At 30.3% G+C, this 20,410-nt stretch overlaps 1 protein-coding gene across 1 annotated transcript in view; it reads left to right on the top strand.

The window, feature by feature from the left end:
• Dnah3 (dynein heavy chain 3, axonemal) overlaps positions 1-20,410 on the top strand; it is a 219,818-nt gene that overhangs the window by 18,556 nt on the left and 180,852 nt on the right. The window contains exons 9-10 of the mRNA XM_065504697.1: positions 14,691-14,807; positions 15,620-15,786. Of these exons, the coding sequence (XP_065360769.1) occupies positions 14,691-14,807; positions 15,620-15,786 (284 nt within the window). The remainder of the gene's footprint in view (positions 1-14,690; positions 14,808-15,619; positions 15,787-20,410) is intronic.

The raw sequence follows: 20,410 nt of genomic DNA, 5'->3' as shown, positions 1-20,410 counted from the left end.
ATATGGGAGCTATGACCAATTATTGACCTATCACCATGAAATTAGGTCGTGTGATTTATGTCTATATGAAAGTTATTTGTGTTGAATTTTGTGTATATACCAACAAGAGATTTATGCACGTTAAAGTGATTCGGAAGCAGGTCTATATGGGAGCTATGACTAATTATGGACCGGTCGGAACAAAATTTGGTGACATCAATTTTGTATATATAAAACTTATTTGGAGCGGAATCTTTGGAGATACATAAATTAAACATTTATGACCGATAAAGTCCAATTTCGGAAGGACATTTGTATGGGGGCTAGCTGAAATAATGGACCGATTGAGTTCTGTTAATAAATAAAGATTGTATTACATATTTATTGAGTTTCTAAAACTAATATTTGTATAAAAATTTTAATAGAATTGCAAATATTAGAACAATTTGAAACACATTTATTCCGAACATTTTTTGTTTGTTTAGATAAGTTAATCTTCAAGTCAATATCTCAAATAGATTCAAAGATATGCGAATTTAAAACTCTGTCCTTCAAAAATATTGCACTTCTGAAATGGCAGATTTATTTCCAAAAAAAAATGTTTTTGGAATGATTTTGGAACGAATTATCGTTCTATAACATTCGAAATTACATTTAAAATTTATTAAACTCACTTACAATTATATTATATTAAACCATGGTTGCGTATGAGTCATATTGATAAATCATAATAAGTATCCTCAGAGATAATACATTTTTCTAGAGAAAATATATGAGTAGCCGCAGAACAAAAGGTACTTTTTCGCATCTTTTCAAAAATTGTTTTTTTTTTTTTGGAATTTTTATAATATTTGGGTTGAAATCTTCTAGAAATAATCAAGTCAGCAAAATTTTTTTTTTAATTTTTTTGCTAAGTAAATGGGTTATAAAAAAATTTGTGCCTAACGAAACGTACAACACTAGTGTAAAACGAAAAAAAAAAATTATTTAATTTCAATGTGTAATCTTATATATAAAAAGAAGTGTACATTTCGATGTCACCACTAACTGCAAAATCTCAGGGTACGTTGGGGATGGTCTGTAGATGGTTTATGTGAAGTTTGCACGAAATCGGCATAGTGGTTCCGGAGATATGGCTGGACCGATTTTTATCAAATTTTCAGTGAATCTTAAGATTTTTGATTCTAAAAATTTTAATTCACAGTGGTGTACTCTGAATCGTTTGATAAAACAAGTAGGCCGCTGTTAACATTGTACTATAAAAGTGCTTTTATATTATCAACCGATGATAAACAAAATTTCCGAAAGTACAACTAATATAGTAAACAACGTCGACAAATCAGATTTCGTTCCCGCCCAACTTCTGCCAAATGCAAATGAATATTCAATCCGTTGTCGACAAGATATTCACAAGTCTTACAACCAACTACAAAAATTCGAATTGGCTGTGGGAACGTGCAATTTTGGTACCAAAAAATTATGATATCAACAAGCTCAGTGAGCGAATTAATTGAAACTGACTGGCGAAACAAAGAACAAGCCTCAATTATGCTACTGAAACATTGAAGGTTGGATCACAGATAATGTTTCTCCGCAACATAAACGCGCCAAAATTATGCAACGGAACACGATTGCCCATCAAAAAATGTTCACCAAATTTAATTGAGGAAACAATCATCGGTGGCAGATTAAAATTCATACCAAAGATTTCCAACGACAAAGCATAAGGCCAATCGTTGACTATTGCTGGCTACATTTGGAAAATTCATGTTTTGTACGTGGTTTGCTCCCGAGTAAATAAAAAAAAGAAACGTATATCCCCTGTCCTTAAGATAAATTCATAAATATAATATCCCATTTGTCTTAAATACATCTGTTTCTTTTTTTTAAGGGCCACTGTACTTATCTGCTACCACCTCAGTGTTTCGGGTGCGATATCAGGTCGGGGAAGTCCGTGCTGTTTTTTGTCCGACACTGTATATTCAAATCGAGATGCAATATAAAACAGAATTATTGTAAGGGCCAGCAACGCGGATCAGGTTCAGCTAGTTTGTTTATATATTAGAGCAGGATTAAAAACATTAATTTAACAAAACGCATAAAAAACATACTTTTTAATTTTTTTTTAACAGAACGTATTTTTTTTTTCTTTATTTTTTTAACAAAAGGTTCTTTTTCCGATATTAATATGGTTTTATATCAAACATCCTTAGCATTTAATGTGGTGACTTATGGCAGTTAGATGTATCTATTGATAAGTAAGAAATTTGTTACCATTTCCAGGTTCATGCTGCTTTTTAAGGCGGCGAAATAAATAAAACTCATTTTCCCAAAAATTTTAAATGTGCGAAAAAGTACCTTTTGTTCTGCGGCTCCTCATATATTGCCAAAACTTTTGTATTACGGTACCAAATTAAACAAAATTTCGTAAGAATATTTATGCTTCTATTGAAAATCGACTTGTGTTATTCGTGACATGCTCCAAGAAGTGGCTCAAAAAATCAAGAACAGCCGCGATGGCCTTTTTGTGTTATTTTTTTACAATATTAAGTTCCTTCGCGCTTAATAAACAGCTTTTACTAAATATATTGCGAAGGTATTCAACATGAACAAAAAGTACATTTAAAACTGTATATACCAGCTTTAAAGCAAGTTCCATCTTATTACTCTCCTGCATAGATTTTTTTGATTATTAACATACACCATTTACTTTGTATATAATAACACATATAAATATCAGTATGTTAGACCATTTCATTCCAGTCAAAGGCAGGAGTAAGTGGTGAAGAAAAATCCTTTATCCCCCAAAAAACAGAAATTATAATTTTTAATGCAAGTGTCCATTAATATTATGTTTGCATTTTGTTAATTAGCTGAAAGTACATATTATGAGAACATACAAGAGTACGTTGCAGTTGTTGTTATATATTTTTTTTTTATTTTCTTTAACCAAATTAATTTGGTTTTGTTATTAATTAGTCAAAAGTTTGTAGCATTTGTTTGACTGACAGTCTGGCTGTTTTTGCCAAACTTTGTTGGTCATTTCGCTGGTGGTGGTGATGGTGGTGAGTGTAAAGTGTGGTTAAGCCTTAGCCATTTATGCACTTTCGTATGGGATTATGTTTTGGTTAGTTCAGTGCATTTTGAATACATATTTGCTTTTTATATGGCCACTTGTTTTGTTTATTATTCTTTGTATAAATTTCAAACATTTTTTAAAAGTTGTTATGTTTTTTACATAAATTTGTAGATTAGGCTGGCTCCAAGAAGTTCCCAACTAAAATAAAAGCTTATTTTATTCTAAGACATAGTGTTAGGCCTGGCTTAGTATTTGATCCAGCTATTCAAATACTAACGCCAGGCCAATAATTTCGTGAAATTGTATACTCAAACAAACTAAACTTACATTTTAGTTGGGAACATCGATTCCTTAATTTAACTCCATCGACATCATAATATAACTCCACATGTCATGAATGTGTGAATATAAATGCTATGAATGTTGAGATAAATCTTTTCAAAGTTTCGAAGCTGATATAAAAAATATGTAAAATTATGTTTAATCCAAATTAAGTTAAAATATTTTACAACAAAATATGTCCCGAATTGATATATTTACTATTTTTAAACAAATACAAACTGCAAGGCTTTTAGGCTTGTCTTCAAAACACCCTGAGCATTTGACGCGAATCAAACCCACAACCCTCTAGGAATCTATAGTTGTTACAAAAAGTCGACATTTCGACCTTTCGATTTGTTTCAATTTTCAAAAAGTCGACTTTTCGAATTTTTGACTTTTGAAAACTTTGAATTTTTTGGACTATTTTACAATTTTCTTGAACTTTTCTTCTTTTCATTCTTTTTTAATGTAAGAAATATACACTTGCTAGATACATATGTATATTGATGATTTTTCGACTTTTAACGGGTAAAATAATCGACTGTTCGACTTATTTCCGAATTGATAGACTACAAGTTTTTAAGGCTGTACTTTATGCAAGTGTTTCTATTTAAAAATATACAATGGGGAAAAATGCCAATAAATAATAACTAATTTTAATCCTAACATACGAGCCCTTGCGCCAAATAATCGTAAGCGACATTTTCTAAATTTTTTTTATTGCAGAAATTAAAATTTTATGGACCGACTGATGTTTTAGCGTTCTCAGAATATCAAAATTGTAAATAACTTCAAAAATATAGGGGGTAAGATTTTATCGTAAGTTAATGTTTACATTTTACAGTAAACGAATTTTTTCGTAAGCGACACACAGTGGAATAGAAAAAAAAGAGAGGAAATAAATCTGTAACTTCTAAATTGTTAGATTGGTTTGAATTTCACATGCGCAAAGAAGAAGTGTTGTCGAGTTAATGTGTTCAACGTGGACCTCATTGGCCCACCAGGGGCGCGATCAAGGGTCCTCAAAGTAGGACACCTCGTGTAGGTTACATTTTTAAAACGATCCTATTTCTTCGTTTGTGTTCTGATTTCAAAACAATTACACATATAAAATCTTTTCATCGAGCACTACCTAGTCGTAGCTATCAATTATCTCTTATAGCTTAGGAGATATTCGCATTTGGAAATTAAATTTTCAACATTTTTACCCAACCTACTCCAACCTATAACAGCGTATCCAAATATTTCCCGACTTTCTTCAGTTTTCCTTTATTGGACTAACAACACATGTATGTGTCAAAGAAGAAAAAGAATTATTTAAAAATAATGACTAATGGTGTTTTCTTTTCTGGCATAAATGCTGCATTTATTCTGCCTTTTACCCTTCTTTGTGTTCTTTTCTGAAACAAATGTAGTTTGGTCGTGTTCTTTTCTAATAATGTTACCCTAAAACCCTGAATATATGCTACATGTTTCACCCTCAATTTTATCAAGGGGTTAGAAATGCACCACTTTTTTTGTAAGCAAAAAGTATAGTTTTTTAATATTTAGTAGCTACATAAAAGAAAAGTGCATAAATGGTAATGATTTTTGTTCTATTGAGATCGTTAAAAATGCAACACAATAATAAGGTATGAGTAACATTTAATAAATGGTACACAATATATAGACAACATTTTGTGTCAGAAAAGAAAACACCGTAAGTCCAAAGTTATATGCATTTGAATTTAAAAAATTGTAAAAAGGCGATTTTTCGCTAATTTTTTGGGAAAAAATAAATTTTTTTGGGAAAAAAAAAATTTTTTTCTTTTTAAGTTTTCGCAAAAAATTTCTAAGACGATGTATAAGGAATTTATACTTTCTGAAAGCTAAGTTTTCATATTGAATGGACCAGGTTCGTTCAAAAACACCTATTTTTTATGCAAAATTTAACTTTATGGCAAAAATTCTCAAATCGCATATTCGATATCAAAATATAGTCACCGATTTTAGGTGGCCCAATATGTTTCTAATTAATTTGCAAGGGTTCCGATAACCCCTAAAAAATAATAAAAAAAATACCATTTTTGGAATTTTTCAACACTTTTTTGGGAATTGAGGGATTGCTGATAATAAATTTCAAAATTCGTTTCTACTTATCCATTTTGAATAGAAAAATCTACATAACTGTGAAATTTCATTAAAAAATATTGATAAATACAAATTTAATTTCAATTTTAAAAATTTATATCTATGCAAAACCTCAATAAAAAGCATTTTTTGTCATATTTTTCAATGAAGTATTCCATGAATTTTTAATTGTCAGAAGTTATAAATATTTTCTAAAAATAGACGAATAACTTGAACGAAATTATGTTATATCGCATCATAAAATTTTTAATTCTATGTATAAATTTCAAAATAATCAAGAAAACCTTCTCCTGTAAAATTTGTGTTTTGTCGCTTACGATAATTTGGCGCTAAGGGCTCGATATATTCATCGTGCTACTTCTACCTTCTTAGATATGAAACATTTTAGTGTTTATGTCTTTTTACTTAAAATAAAAGTATGAGATACTTATCAATTTTAAAACAAAAGAATTTATTACAAAAATGTTGTGTAAACATTCCAATTTTTATCGCATACCTTTACATATGCTTACCATACTTAACATTGGATTTTGATACTTCAGCTTTTCACACTCCGGTCCCAATGCAATTATTTTATTGGGTTCAAATGTAAAATTTAAACATCATTAATCATACAAATTCTGACACACAAAGACATACAATTATTGTATGTTTTTTTTGTTGACTTTCTTTGTTTTATTTTATTTATAAGGTGACCATTGACAGATTTTATTATGAATTCAACATAAATCACGTTAAATACTTTTAATGGCTGAATGTTTTGCGTGAAAATACAGTTTTTTTTTTGTTGCTGGCATTTTAATGTGTAACATTCATTCATTGTATTCGCAATAATGTCATAAAAACATAAAGTTGCTTTTTAGTAATAAAAATAAGGAATAAAATTTCATAAAACAACCACATTGATGAACTCAATGACCTGCGGTACAAAGTTGTATAATCGACAGACAGACAAACAGACAGACACAGATATAAATATATAGTATATACAGTTTTTTACGATTTTGGTCAAGTTATTAAATAAATATGTACGTATACAAAACCATGGTATATAATTTTTTTGCGGATGATATTTTTTTATAACCATCCACCATTGAAGAGATAAGAGATGAATATTAAGTTTTTTATATAATTTGCGACAATTCTTTGCAACGGTGTCGCTGAAAGTTCTAAAAATATTGAATGAAATTCTGTAATAGGATATAACTTAAAAATGTGGGATTTTTTTTAAATTTTTAGCCTTTATTTTGAAACATTTGTGCAATATATATTCACAGTATTGGCCATTGTTAGCTCTTTATGGCAACATATGGTTTCGAGCTAAAGGAACTGCTCATCTCTTGAGGCCAAGAACGAATCAAGCCAATATCGGATACTCAGTTGCAAAGTGAAACGTATCCCAGAGTCTGCGTCCTGCTATATGGACTATAAAGCGGGTGAGGTAAAATTTCCCAACCACTTCATTCTAAATACGTTTTAACATGTATTGCTACATGTGGCCGAGCGTTGTCATGTTTTTCGCGTTGTTTTTCGGCAAATGATCGTTTCAAATGAATCAGTGATGGTCTGGCCAGATTTAATCAGCTCATAATAGACAGGACTTTTTTCTGATCACCAAATACAGAGCATTAACTTAGCCCCATGGTTGCTGGTGAATGGGGCTTCAAGTACGACCTCTTACGCTTCGGCTTATCGTAATGGAGCCATTTTCATTGCTAGTTATGATTGGGTGCAAAAATTATATTCTTTCGATTTTGCATGATCGAAATGATATTTGAACGCTAAAATTTTTGTGCTTTTGAATAAATCCTGTTGCTCGCAAATGTTTTAAAATTGCTGCTGGAGTAGCTCCCAATGATTTTGAAAGGTCTTGTTGAGTTTATGGAGTAGTGTCTTCTAGTCTTGGTCTTCAAACTTTTTTGGCTGGCCGTGTCAAAATCAAAATTCAGAAGCCAAAAATGTTCAATAGGGCGCACGAAGAATGGCTTCATACATTTTTTGGGAAAAATTATAAGAAGTGGTCGTAGAGCGCTGAAATTTGGCACAGAGAATTATATGGACCAAACTAAGAAAAAAATAAAATTTTATCAAAATCGACCACGCCCAACGCCCACTGCCCACACAGTCCAAATGAATTTTTTCGCGTAAAATTTTTCCTATCCAAGTAAAAGTCTAGAAATTTGGTACATATATTTTCTGAAACAAAAGAGGAACATATGCCGAGTTTCAATAAAATCGGCCATGCCCACCGCATACCAATGCAATCAAATGCAATACATTTTTGTGTAAAAATTATAAGGAATGGTCGTAGAGCATTGAAATTTGGCACCGAGAATTATATGGACTAAATTAAGAAAAAAATTAAATTTGATCAAAATCAAACAATCCCAACGCCCACTGCCCATACAATCCAAATAGATTTTTTCCAAAAATTTTTCCTATCCAAGTAAAAGCTTAGAAATTTGGTACATATATTTTTTGAAACAAAAGAAGACCGAGTTTCAATAAAATCGGTCACTCCCACCGCCCACGAAACCCATACATAGATAAGAATTTTTTGATATTTCGTTTATTATTCGACAAAAAATTTTAAGTTTTCATCCTGTTCCGAAAACTTCCGAAAACTATTTTTTCTTTTAATCGAAACAAGACACTCCCAAATTTCATTTTATTAAAGAAACAGCTAAGGGGAAAGTGGGGCTACATTTTTTTTTTCAATGGAAAATCAAAAATAAAATTATTTTTAGAGACTTATAGATTTGGGCATATCTTCTTAACGGTTTATAGTATCCCATGGAGAAATGTTATATTTTTCAAATATGTTAAAGGTAAATGGTATTATTGGGAAAATTATACATATATAAACCATTGAATTGCGTGCAAATATAAGTAAATTTTAGCACCCTTGCATGGACTTTACTTAAAATTTTTAAAAATAAAATAAAATGTATCTTAAAACTATATGTGTACATTTCATCTTTAAACATTTCTCTACAAAACTGCATCACTTGATTTTTGAAATTGAGTGGTTGAAAAATTGACTTTTTGATACCAAAATTCCTCTGTGAGGCGGGTCGATTTACCTAACACAATTCATAGAATTTATATTGGCCTACCTAAAAACATTTGTATGAATGTAAATAGCAGTCATATATAAATTCTCTGCGATTTGTTAAGTTTTCCCTAATTAAGTAATTTGCCACGTAAAAACTTAAGGTAGAATGTTATATATCAATGGATAGGGGATTTTGTCTATTTTTCAAGAAATATATGTCTATAAATTTGGCAATTAAAAAATTCATCGAAAATTTTTTTAAAAAATATGACAATAAATGCTTTTTATTGATTTTTTGCATAGATACAAATTTTTCAAATTGAAATAAAATTTTTTTTTATCAATATTTTTTTATTAAATTTTTATTTAAAATCGAAAAATACAAACAAAATGTTTTAAATTTATTATCAGGTGTCCCGCAATTCCCAAAATAGTTTTGAAAAATACCAAAAATGTGATTTTTTAGTTTTTTGGCTATAATATCGGAGAGTCGGTGTTATCAAAACCCTTTACAAAATAATTAAGAGGATATTGGTCAATCTAAAATCGGTTACTATATTTTGATATCGATTATACGATTTGAGAATTTTCGACCTAAATTTTAATTTTGGATGGACCTGGTCCCCTCGGTATCAAAAATTTTCAAATTTGTTTTCATTTAAAATATTTGATGTAAATTCATGTTTTTAAAAAGTATTATTTCCTTATACATCTTCTTAGAAAATTTTTAAGATAACATAAAAAGAAAAAAAGTACCTTTTTCCCAAAAAATCAGCGAAAAATCGCCTTTTGTAATTCCGTTTGTAATTTCTACATTTTTCATTTCCGACCCTATAAAGTATATATATTCTGGATCCTTATAGATAGCGGAGTCGATTAAGCCATGTCCGTCTGTCTGTCTGTTGAAATCAATTTTCTGAAGACCCCAGATATTTTCGGGATCCAAATTTTCAATAATTCTGTCAGACATGCTTTCGAGAATTTTGCTATTTAAAATCAGCAAAATCGGTCCACAAATGGCTGAGATATGAGGAAAAAATCAAGACAACCTCGATTTTTGACCTATTTTTGTCCTATATCTGGATTACTAAGTCATTAATATAGACAATATGGATATCTAATGATAGATATTTCAAAGACATTTGCAACGACGTATATAAGACCATAGTAAGTTGGACCTACAATGGGTCAAAATCGGAAAAAAAATTTTTAACCCTATTTTTTTTTCACAAAAAAAAAATTGAAAAAACAAAAAAAAAATTTTAAATTTAAAAAAAAAAAATTAATTTAAAAAAAAAAAAATTCAAAATAACAATCGAAAAATTTTTTTTTCCAAAAAATTAAAAAAACAACTGAAAAAAAATTCAATTCTGTTTACTTAAAAATATTTTAAATTTTGAAGTATAATTTGGTGAAGGGTATATAAGATTCGGCACAGCCGAATACTTGTTTAAATTCAAATCTATTTAACTTTAAACTCAGTCATTATATTCTTTTTCTATTTGACACACGCATTTGTTGTTAGTACAATAAAGGAAAAATAAGGAAAATCAGGAAATATTTGGATCCAATGTTATCAAAGAACTGGAGTAAGGTGGGTAAAAATGTTGAAAATTTGATCTTTGGGTCAAAATACGGAACATCAGAATTCATTTTAGAGGCAAAGTTTCTTAATTTGATCCCTAGAATACGATTTTAATTGTCACTTTGCGTCCCTACAAATAGACCTGCCCTAATGTTCAATAACTAAGTGCGAATAAATGTCAGAATGTACCCTTCAAAATTACATATAATTCGAATTAAATTAAAATCGAATAATTAATAGGGGTTTCCTAAAGTCGTTTTAACCCAAGTCAAGTAGCAAAACAGCGTTATTATGCTTGTTAAAATATTTATTTATTTTTTGCGTTACAAGTGTTATTAAATAAATTAGTCATGGCCACCATAAAGTGGTCCGTCCGTCCGCCACAGAGTGTTTATAAATTTCTCTTATTTGATACTTTGCAAATCATAAAATTTTATGTCAATTTTTTTTGGTGGCATATAAAAAAATGTGTTTATTAAAAAAATTTATGTTTACAGTAAACAATATTGATGTTTATTCGTTAGCAAGTAAAGTTAAAAAAATATAATTTATTTTAAGTTTTTAAGAGGGTTTCATTTAATGTAAGGGGTTGTGTATTGCGAAACAAATAAAATATCTTGTCTAACATTCGTAATACCTTTAATGCACTCAAAGTAATATTTTTCTGTACTATTTATAACCTACACCACTATAGTGGGGAGGGAGGGTGTTATGAGTTTGTGCTGATTTTTGTAACGCCCATAAATATTAGTGTAACATTCACCTTAAAGTATACCGATCGCTTTCTAAGTCAATTAAACAATGTCCGTCCGTCTGATTGTCTACGTAAACTTTGTGCGCAAAGTATAGGTCCCATATAAGGCCAACTTCCGAAAATAACTTACAAAAATAAATATTTAAAATTTATAAAAAAAAATGTTTTGGCTCATTTTCGCAGTGTAGCAATTTATATGGTCGGACTTGACCAACTATCCTTTCTCACTTGTTTTTTATTGTTATTAATTCACTGCTCCTCCTAAATCTCTTAAGTTATTTTTAGACAAGCTTGTTACAGGTTTCTTTTTAATTTCACTTGTTTGCATATTTCTGGTACAAAGTTGTTTTTTTTTTTGTATAATTAATTTTTTTGGAGTGTGTATTTTGCTTAAAGGCAAAATACATTTTTATATAGAAATTAATCAATAAAATAAATTAAATTTGTTTTTAATTACGTTATTAAAGAACTAGGTAAATAATTTTAGTGGTTTGTGTATTTATTTATATTTTTTTATTGCTACAAGGAAGTCAATTTAAATTTTAAATTAAAACTATTTTTTAGCTTGTATTTCATATATAAAGTGGTAGGGGTTATTTATATAAGAAATAAAAACAGGGAAATTATTTAAATTTATAAGTAACACTTGAAATATATTCTTAAGTTCTCAAGAGTGCTTTAAAATCGTATGGATAAAAAATTTAAGCGTTTGACAGTGACTTTTCCTACAATTGTTGCTTGGAATGTCAAAGCAAATTTTGTAATAATTGAAGTGGTAATAAAACCTGTATTTTCAAAACTATCGATCAACTTGATTTACGAAGAAATCGTAGAGAAGGTCATTGATTTTAGAAAAATGTAATTTGAGACCACCATCTTAGAATAGAGAATGTCAAAGTCTCTCTGGTTAGCTACATTTTGTAGAGCTAGTAAATTTTTAAAAAAATCTAAATAAAAACAGTTCTTGTATATGTTTAAATATATAATATTAAGTCATTTTCGGAAGTGGGCCTTATATCGCCATGAAATTAGGCCGTATGATTTATTTCTATGTGAAACTTATTTCTGTTGAATTATATGTGGCTGCAAATATCTTCAAAATTGCGACCTGTACTTTGCACACAAGGAGAGCTAGGCGGACGGATATAGTTTAATCGACTCAGAAAGTGACCCCACACATTATATATATTCTGAATCATTATAGATAGCGGAGTCGATATAGCCATGTCCGTCTGTATGTTGAAATCAACTTTCCGTAGCTCCCGAATAAATTACAGACATGATTCATACATCAATATATCCCGGTTCGGTTGCTATTTAAATTCGACTTATTTTTTATCTATATCTGGATTCTATGTCATTAATATAGATAATGTGGATATCTAATAATAGATATTTAAAAATATTTAAATTTGCTAACAAAGTGGCCAATAAGCGTTTAATCAAGAAAAGGAGCTCGATCTGTGATCACTCATATTTTTTGGTATAAAAACTAACAATAAATAAATTCGCTAATAACGTGGCCAATAAGCGTTTAATCAAGAATTGGAGCTCGATCTGTGGTCACTCATATTTCTGACCAAAAATCAATTTTTTATATAAAACCTCAAAATAACTAAATTCGCTAATAACTTGGCCAATAAGCGTTTAATCAAGAAAAAGAGCTCGAACTGTGATCTCTCATATTTCTTAACAAAAATCGATTTTTTACATAAAAACTCAAAATATCTAAAATCGCTAATAAGTTGGCCAATAAGTGTTTAATCAAGTAAAAGCTCGATCTGTGATCACTCATATTTCTGACGAAAAATCAATTTTTTATATAAAAACTCAAAATATCTAAATTCGCTAATAACTTGGTCAATAAGCGTTTAATCAAGAAAAGGAGCTCGATCTGTGATCACTTTATTTCTTAACAAAAATCGATTTTTTACATAAAAACTCAAAATATCTAAATTCGCTATAACTTGGCCAATAAGTGTTTAATCGAGAAAAAGAGCTCGATCTGTGATCACTCATATTTCTTAACACAAATCGATTTTTTACATAAAAACTCAAAATATCTAAATTTGCTAAATATCTAAATTCGCTAATAACTTGGCCAATAAGTGTTTAATCGAGAAAAAGAGCTCGATCTGTGATCAGTCATATTTCTGACCAAAAATCGATTTTTTACATAAAAACTCAAAATATCTAAATTAGCTAATAACTTGGCCAATAAGCGTTTAATTAAGAAAAGGAGCTCGATCTGTGAAAATCGATTTTTGATATAAAAACTCAAAATCTCTAAATTCGCTAATAACTTGGCCACTAAGCGTTGAATCAAGAAAAAGAGCTCGATCTGTAATCACTCATATTTCTGACCAAAAATCGATTTTTATATAAGAACTCAAAATATCTAAATTCGCTAATAACTTGGCCAATAAGTGTTTAATCAAGCAAAGGAAGCTCGATCTGTGATCAATCATATTTCTGACCAAAATTCGATTTTTTATATAAAAACTCAAAATATCTAAATTTGCTAATAACTTGGTCAATAAGCGTTTAATCGAGAAAAAGAGCTCGATCTGTGATCACTCATATTTCTTAACAAAAATCAATTTTTTACATAAAAACTCAAAATATCTATATTCGCTAATAACTTGGGCAATAAGTGTTTAATCGAGAAAAAGAGCTCGATCTGTGATCATTCATATTTCTGACCAAAAATCGATTTTTTACATAAAAACTCAAAATATCTAAATTCGCTTATAACTTGGCCAATAAGCGTTTAATCAAGAAAAAGAGCTCGATCTGTGATCAGTCATATTTCTGACCAAAAATCGATTTTTTACATAAAAACTCAAAATATCTAAATTCGCTAATAACTTGGCCAATAAGCGTTTAATCAAGAAAAGAAACTCGATCTATGATCACTTATATATCAGACCAAAAGTCTATTACTTATATAAAAATTCAAAATATGTACATTGCTTTACATATATTCTGTTGTTGCAAGGTTTTTGACAGCAAACTTAGGTTCTTTGTCTCTCAGTAGCGCTTCTATATATATTTTATTCTATGACGTTTTTTTTTTCGTTTTTACTAGTTTTACCCATTTCAAACCGCGTCTCACAAATTCACAAATCACAGTCTGTCGGGTCAGCTAGTTGTCTTATAATAATTAATATCGTGATGAAATTGGATATAAACAAGCTTTATATGAACCTAAATCTTTCTACCAACTCCATATAACCCCTACATCAGAGAAAAATTGTATTGTTTTATTATTTAGTTGTAATAATATTTGTTACCATAACTGATTCAAGGCTTCATAGGAGGTCAAAACTTCATATTGATGGTGGTATACAAGATTCAGCCCAGCCAAATATAACACTATTAAAGGTTAAACTTCATATATTTAAAATTTATATCAAATGTCAAATTATTCCAAACCAATTTACTTTGGAATTGGAAAAATTTACTAAATGTCACGTTTTGTAGTAAATTTGATGAACATTTATTAATATTACCCATAAAGTAATTAATTAGTTTATCTAATCTGTTGGAATTAGATAAATATTTTCTTGATTTTCTCATTTTTTTTTGCACAAAACAAAAATATTTTATGTTTCCGAAAAACACAAAAAAAAACAAATCAAAAACACATTCACTTTTACTTTTATTTACCATTTTTATATCAGTATTTATCTGCTTTATAGTCATCCACTTTCATTGCTTTCTAACTTGTTTGTTTGTTTGTTTTTCTGCAACAAATTTTCTTTGTAACAATATTTTCTTTTTACAGCTTTCCGTATTAAGTTTGGAGACTTTTCCATCCAAGTTGATTAAGAAAGTTTTACCGAATATCAGTAGAAAACTTCAATTTCTGCAGGATGCTTATAAGTTTGTTTGCCAAGAAGAGGTAAGTAAGTACGAAAGAACTCACACTTTTTCACAATCACTCGCAGCATGAACAATGAAATTAATGAACAAAATAAAATGAAAACATCAGCAGGATTAATACAATATGGAGTTTGGAAAAATACTGCCAGCTAAATAAAAGTTATTGATGGGAGAAAACAAAAACATAAGAAAAGTTTAATTTTTTTTTAAAGAAGATTATTATTGAGTTTAATACACAAAGAATTAAAAAAGATAAATTAAGAAAAACAAATTCAATTTTTGATTTGTTATGAATTGTGGGAGATTTGAGTTAATTGGCAGAGAAATTAAATTTGAGTTAATTGCTGAAGAAAATTTTAAAATATTGATTTATTCAAAGTTTTATAAAACTCTGAACAAGAAAATTTCAGCATTTAAATCAGTAAGCTGTAATCATAGATAAATATACATAGAGCGGAAACTCTGCTGTAAAAGACCTAACTCAGTTGTCAAAAACCTAAGTATTAGTAAATAAATAATGTGAAACAAAAACACATGTATGTGTAATTATTTTAAGTAAAATTTTGGTTTGTGTTTTTTTCTAGTTTCCGCTCTTGTTGTTTCTCTGTGATTGTAATGTAGCATAAAACGAATTTTGTGTATGTGTTTTTGACGAACATTCTCTAAATTGTTTCGCTCAAATTCTTACTGATTTCAAAGCTTTAAAAAAATACTTTAAAAATATAATTTATTTTTAAATTTATAAAATATTATTATTTTATATTTCAAATCCTTACTTTCCAACTCCATATTTTTCTTTCATATTTTAATTCTTTCATGAAAATACTTTAGAAATTGTGGCCAAAATTGCATCCTGAAGTTATGTTAATGGATTATCTTTTCACAAGTGAACGACAAATACCCACCGATGTAGCCGTGTTAATTATCTCATGTCTTATAGATCTCCAAGAAGATTTTCGTTATTATGTGAAACGTGCATTTCTACGATATTTACTCAGGTAAGTTTTTCATAAAATAAAACGAAAAGAAAATATGTGTATGTATAAATGAAAAAAAACCCTATTGCAAAAATTAATGTGTTGCAGAAACAAACAAAAAAACTTTAAACAATCTTGGACGAGACCGCCGCACTTTTGGCACGCCTTGGGCAACAAGTAGGGCAATAATATTTAATTGAAGTGGGAAATGGTTTACCGATTTTAATAAATCGGTCAATCATAAATTTAATCTCTCTGAAAATTATATTTTGAATTCAATTAGAATGGTATAGTGTTGTATTCCTGATCAATGCAAACACTGGATAAACTGCACAATTATTCACTATATATTAGTGCTGCCCGGGAACTATATCTACAATGACTAACATTGCTAAATTTTCCGCTCTTTGTTCGCTTAGTGGTTCTCGGAACCAGAAGGCAGTTTTTGGCCTTTATTTACAGAATTTTTTCACCATTTGTGGAAGCTAAATCTTTTGAAAATCTGTATTGGAAGCAGCATGTAAACAAAATAGGAACACATCTTGGACCTTTATTATCTATATATATAAAAATGAAATGGTCCATGTATGTAATGTCTTCACATGAGAACGGCTGGAGCGATTTGGCTAATTTTTTTTTATTCGATTCGAAATTTTCAGGAGTTGGTTTGTAACGAAAAAAAATTCAAAAGTTCCGGGTAAAACTCGGAAATTCTTTTTTTTGTGAGTCCAGTCAACTGTAATAAAAAAGCTCACTAAAGAATGCAGTACAAATTTAGATATTTTATGAAATTATTTGCAAATGTAACTAATGTTAATGATTGTAGTAAACTGCAATCAGATTTAAATCGCTTATCAGAATGGTGTTTTAAAATTTTTTTTAAAATTAATGACTCAAAATGTTGTATAATTTCTTATACGCGTAGTTTAAACCCTATTATGTTCAATTACATACATAATAAATAAGATTGATGTCAAACGTGACGTCGAATTAAAGACTTGGGAGTTATTTTTGATGTTAAAATGTCATTTGTGAATCATATTGATTACATAACTTCTAGAGCATATTGTATGTTAGGTTTTTTAAGAATATTTTCAAGGGAGTTTAAGGATCCTTTTACTCTTAAATCCTTGTGTATTTCTCTTGTTCGTAGTTTATTGGAATATTGCTCAATTATTTGGAGTTCATTTTATCTAACCGTATTGAACGGATCCAAACAAAAAATTGTAAATTTTGCTTTTACATTATTATGTTGGCCTACTGATCCTTCTTATGTATCTAAGAGGAAATTGTTTGGTCTTCAAACATTGGATGATCGCAGATCTTGTTGTTGTGTCATGTTTGTTTATAAAGTTTTATCTGGTCAAATATTATGTACCGAAATTTGTGAACATTTTACATTATTTAATCCGCCAAGAGATATGAGGAGAAACCGCATTTTTAAGGACACTTTGCATAGGGCAAATTATGCTTTAAATGAGCCTATTACAAGATGCCTGAAATTGTGTAATAGTATTTCTCCTATATTAAATTTTAATGTCAGCTTGAATAGATTTAAATTAAACTTATTTATGTTGTACAATTAATTAATTAAATTTAAGTAATCTGTAAGAGTTATCTGTAGATGAAATAAATAAATAAGACTGCTGTACTATTTCTCCATGAATTCCAAAAAATGCATTGTCTGCATGAAAATCAATTAACAAAGTATGCTTTTAAACAAACACAAACTGAGAAGACTCTTTTCTGCATAACATCCATAGTATTTATTGGGAATCAAAGACGAAACCATCAGACTGATAGTCCAAGAGAATATCATCTAGTATATCAGGGCTCCCAATTGCGTCTCTTTGTTATACCCTACACCACCATAGTGGGGAGGGTATTATGCGTTTGTGCAGATGTTTGTAACGCCCAAAAATATTAGTCTAACACCCACCTTAAAGTATACCGATCGACTTAGAATCACTTTCTGAGTCGATTAAGCGATGACCGTCCGTCCGTCTGGTCGGCTGGCTGTCCATGTAAACCTTGTGCGCAGAGTACAGGTCGCAATTTTGAAGATATTTCGATGAAATTCGATATATATTATTTTTTCGGCTCAAGGACCAAGCCTATTGAAACTGGCTGAAATCGGTCCATTATTTCACCTAGCCCCCATACAAATGTCCTCCCGAAATTGGACTTTATCGGCCATAAATGTTTAATTTATATATGTATCTCCACAAATTCCGCTCCAAATAAGTTCTATATACACAAAATTCATGTCACCAAATTTTGTTACGATCGGTCTATAATTAGTCATAGCTCCCATATAGACCCGCTTCCGAAAATCACTTTAACGTGCATAAATCGCTTAAAAATGTTGGTAAACACACAAAATTCAACATATTTAACTTTAATATACACATAAATCACACGACCTAATTTCATGGTGATCGGTCCATAATTGGTCATAGCCCCCGAAAATCACTCAAAAATATAAATTATTGAAATTTTAAAAGAAAATTTTTTTTTTGCTCTTTTACTTAGTGTAGGGTATTATATGGTCGGGCTTGACCGACCATACTTTCTTACTTGTTTTCCATTGCCCCTCTTGAGAGCATATCCTTCTTACACGATTTGCTGCAGTTGTTTTCGCGTCTTCCCATGTAAGACTGCACTGTCCTTGGAGTAACGTGCGTCTCCATGTATTCTTTGGCCGTCCACGGCTTCTTGAACCTTGAGCGTTCAAATCTAGCGCCATCCTTGTTATACAGTTAGGATTCTTTCTGAAAGTATTTCCTACGTTTTATTTGTGTTAGTATGGGTTCCTCGTTGGCAAAATTCCAGAGATACGTATTGCTGATGTTGTTAGGCCAGAATATTCTGCATATGATTCTGAGGCACCTTTTGATGAATACCTGTAGTTTTATCGTGATGGTGTTCGATACTAACCAAGTTTTACTTCCGTACACCAGAGTAGACTTTACACATGTGTTGAATATTCTAAGCTTGTTTCGTCTGGAGTGAGTTTCTCCACACTCGTTTTAGTCTTCCTAATGTCGCTCTCGCTTGATTAAGCCTGTTAATTACGTCTGTTTCAGCATAGTGTCTTTTCTACGTATTCAACAGGCTGGCCTTGTAGCATGATGTTGTCAGTGCTAATATTGTTGATTATCATAGCTTTGGTTTTCTTGACATTTATATCAAGTCCAACATTGCGAGCTAATGTTGGAGATCTTGTAAGAGAGTAGAAGAATATCATCCGCATAATCCTAATTATCAAGATGACGTTAGAGTCTCCATGATCTACGCAGCTTCTGTTGGTGTACATAGCTCCTGTGTTGCCGGAAATCTGCCTGTTCATCACGTAGATGTTCTCCATTTTATCTTGAAGACTTCCCTGCATTATGACTGCTAGTATCTTGTATATGGTGTTTAGGAGATTAATTCATCCCCAGTTGTTGCAATCTTTCAGGTCGCCACTTTTCGGTAACTTAACGATGATGCCAATCTTCTTTTTTTAAATTTTTAGCTTTTATAAAACATTTGTACAATATAAATTTATTCAAAGTATTGGCCATTGTTAGTTATGATATTTTCCGATCTTTCTGGCAACATAAATGTTAATTTTTTTGAGACCTAGATCGAATCAAGATAATTTCCGATACTGTGTTCTAAGGTGAAGCGTATCCCAGAGAGAATGTTATGCATCGACCGAAATAAATAGTAGTCGGAAGGGTCAATGTCTGGACTATTAGGCTGGTGAGTCAAAACGTCCCAATCACTTCAATGTAAATAGTTTTAAACATGTATTGTATAATGTGGCCGAGCGCTGTCATGATGGAAACAAACAAACAAATCAGATTTCAGTAGCTCAAAATAGAAAAGACCCCTTTTCTCCCACCAAATACAGGGCATTATCTTTGTGCAATGGATATGTGGCTTTGGTGTCTCTTCGGCTGGTTGGTCGGGCTTCATGTAAGATCTCTTATGCTTCGGGTTATGTAATGGATTAATTTTGCATCGCAAGTAATGATTCGGTGCAAAAATTATTCTATTTTATAGAGTTCAAGCATAATTTAGGACATTCAAAATCATCATTCAAGGTCTATCGGCTGCAATTGGTATGGTACCCAATTTCCTTGTTTTTGGATTAATCCTGTTGCTCGAAAACATTTTGAAATTGTTGCTTAAATAACTCCCAATGATTTTGCTAGCTCTTGTTGAGTTTTACAACATTCTTCATGGAGTAATGCCCTCAATTCTTAGTATTCAAAATTTTTTGGCTGTCCTGGGCGATCTTTATCTTCCGTGTCAAAATCACCACTTCTGAATCGTACAAATCATCTCTTGCCCATTGAAACTATAAGCTTTGGTGAGCAATCGGTGTGCTTCATCGGCAATTTTATTTTTTAATTAAAGAAGTAAAGCCAAACTTACCTTATATTACGCTTTGTTGGCGCAAAATTTGACATTTTCGAAGCAAATGTCAAAATATTGTAAATTGAAGCAATTTACAATATTCTCGTAACCTTATCCGATAATACAAAACCATTTGCAAAATATTGTTTAAGGTAAATGTGCTAAATAATTAAGAGGCCTGCCTAAATATATTCATATAACATTTCATACACCTCAAATAATATATTACCAACGTAAT

The sequence above is a fragment of the Calliphora vicina genome, chromosome 3 (assembly GCF_958450345.1).
Source record: "Calliphora vicina chromosome 3, idCalVici1.1, whole genome shotgun sequence".
NCBI lineage: Eukaryota > Metazoa > Arthropoda > Insecta > Diptera > Calliphoridae > Calliphora > Calliphora vicina.
This window is presented reverse-complemented; position numbering and strand designations above follow the sequence as displayed.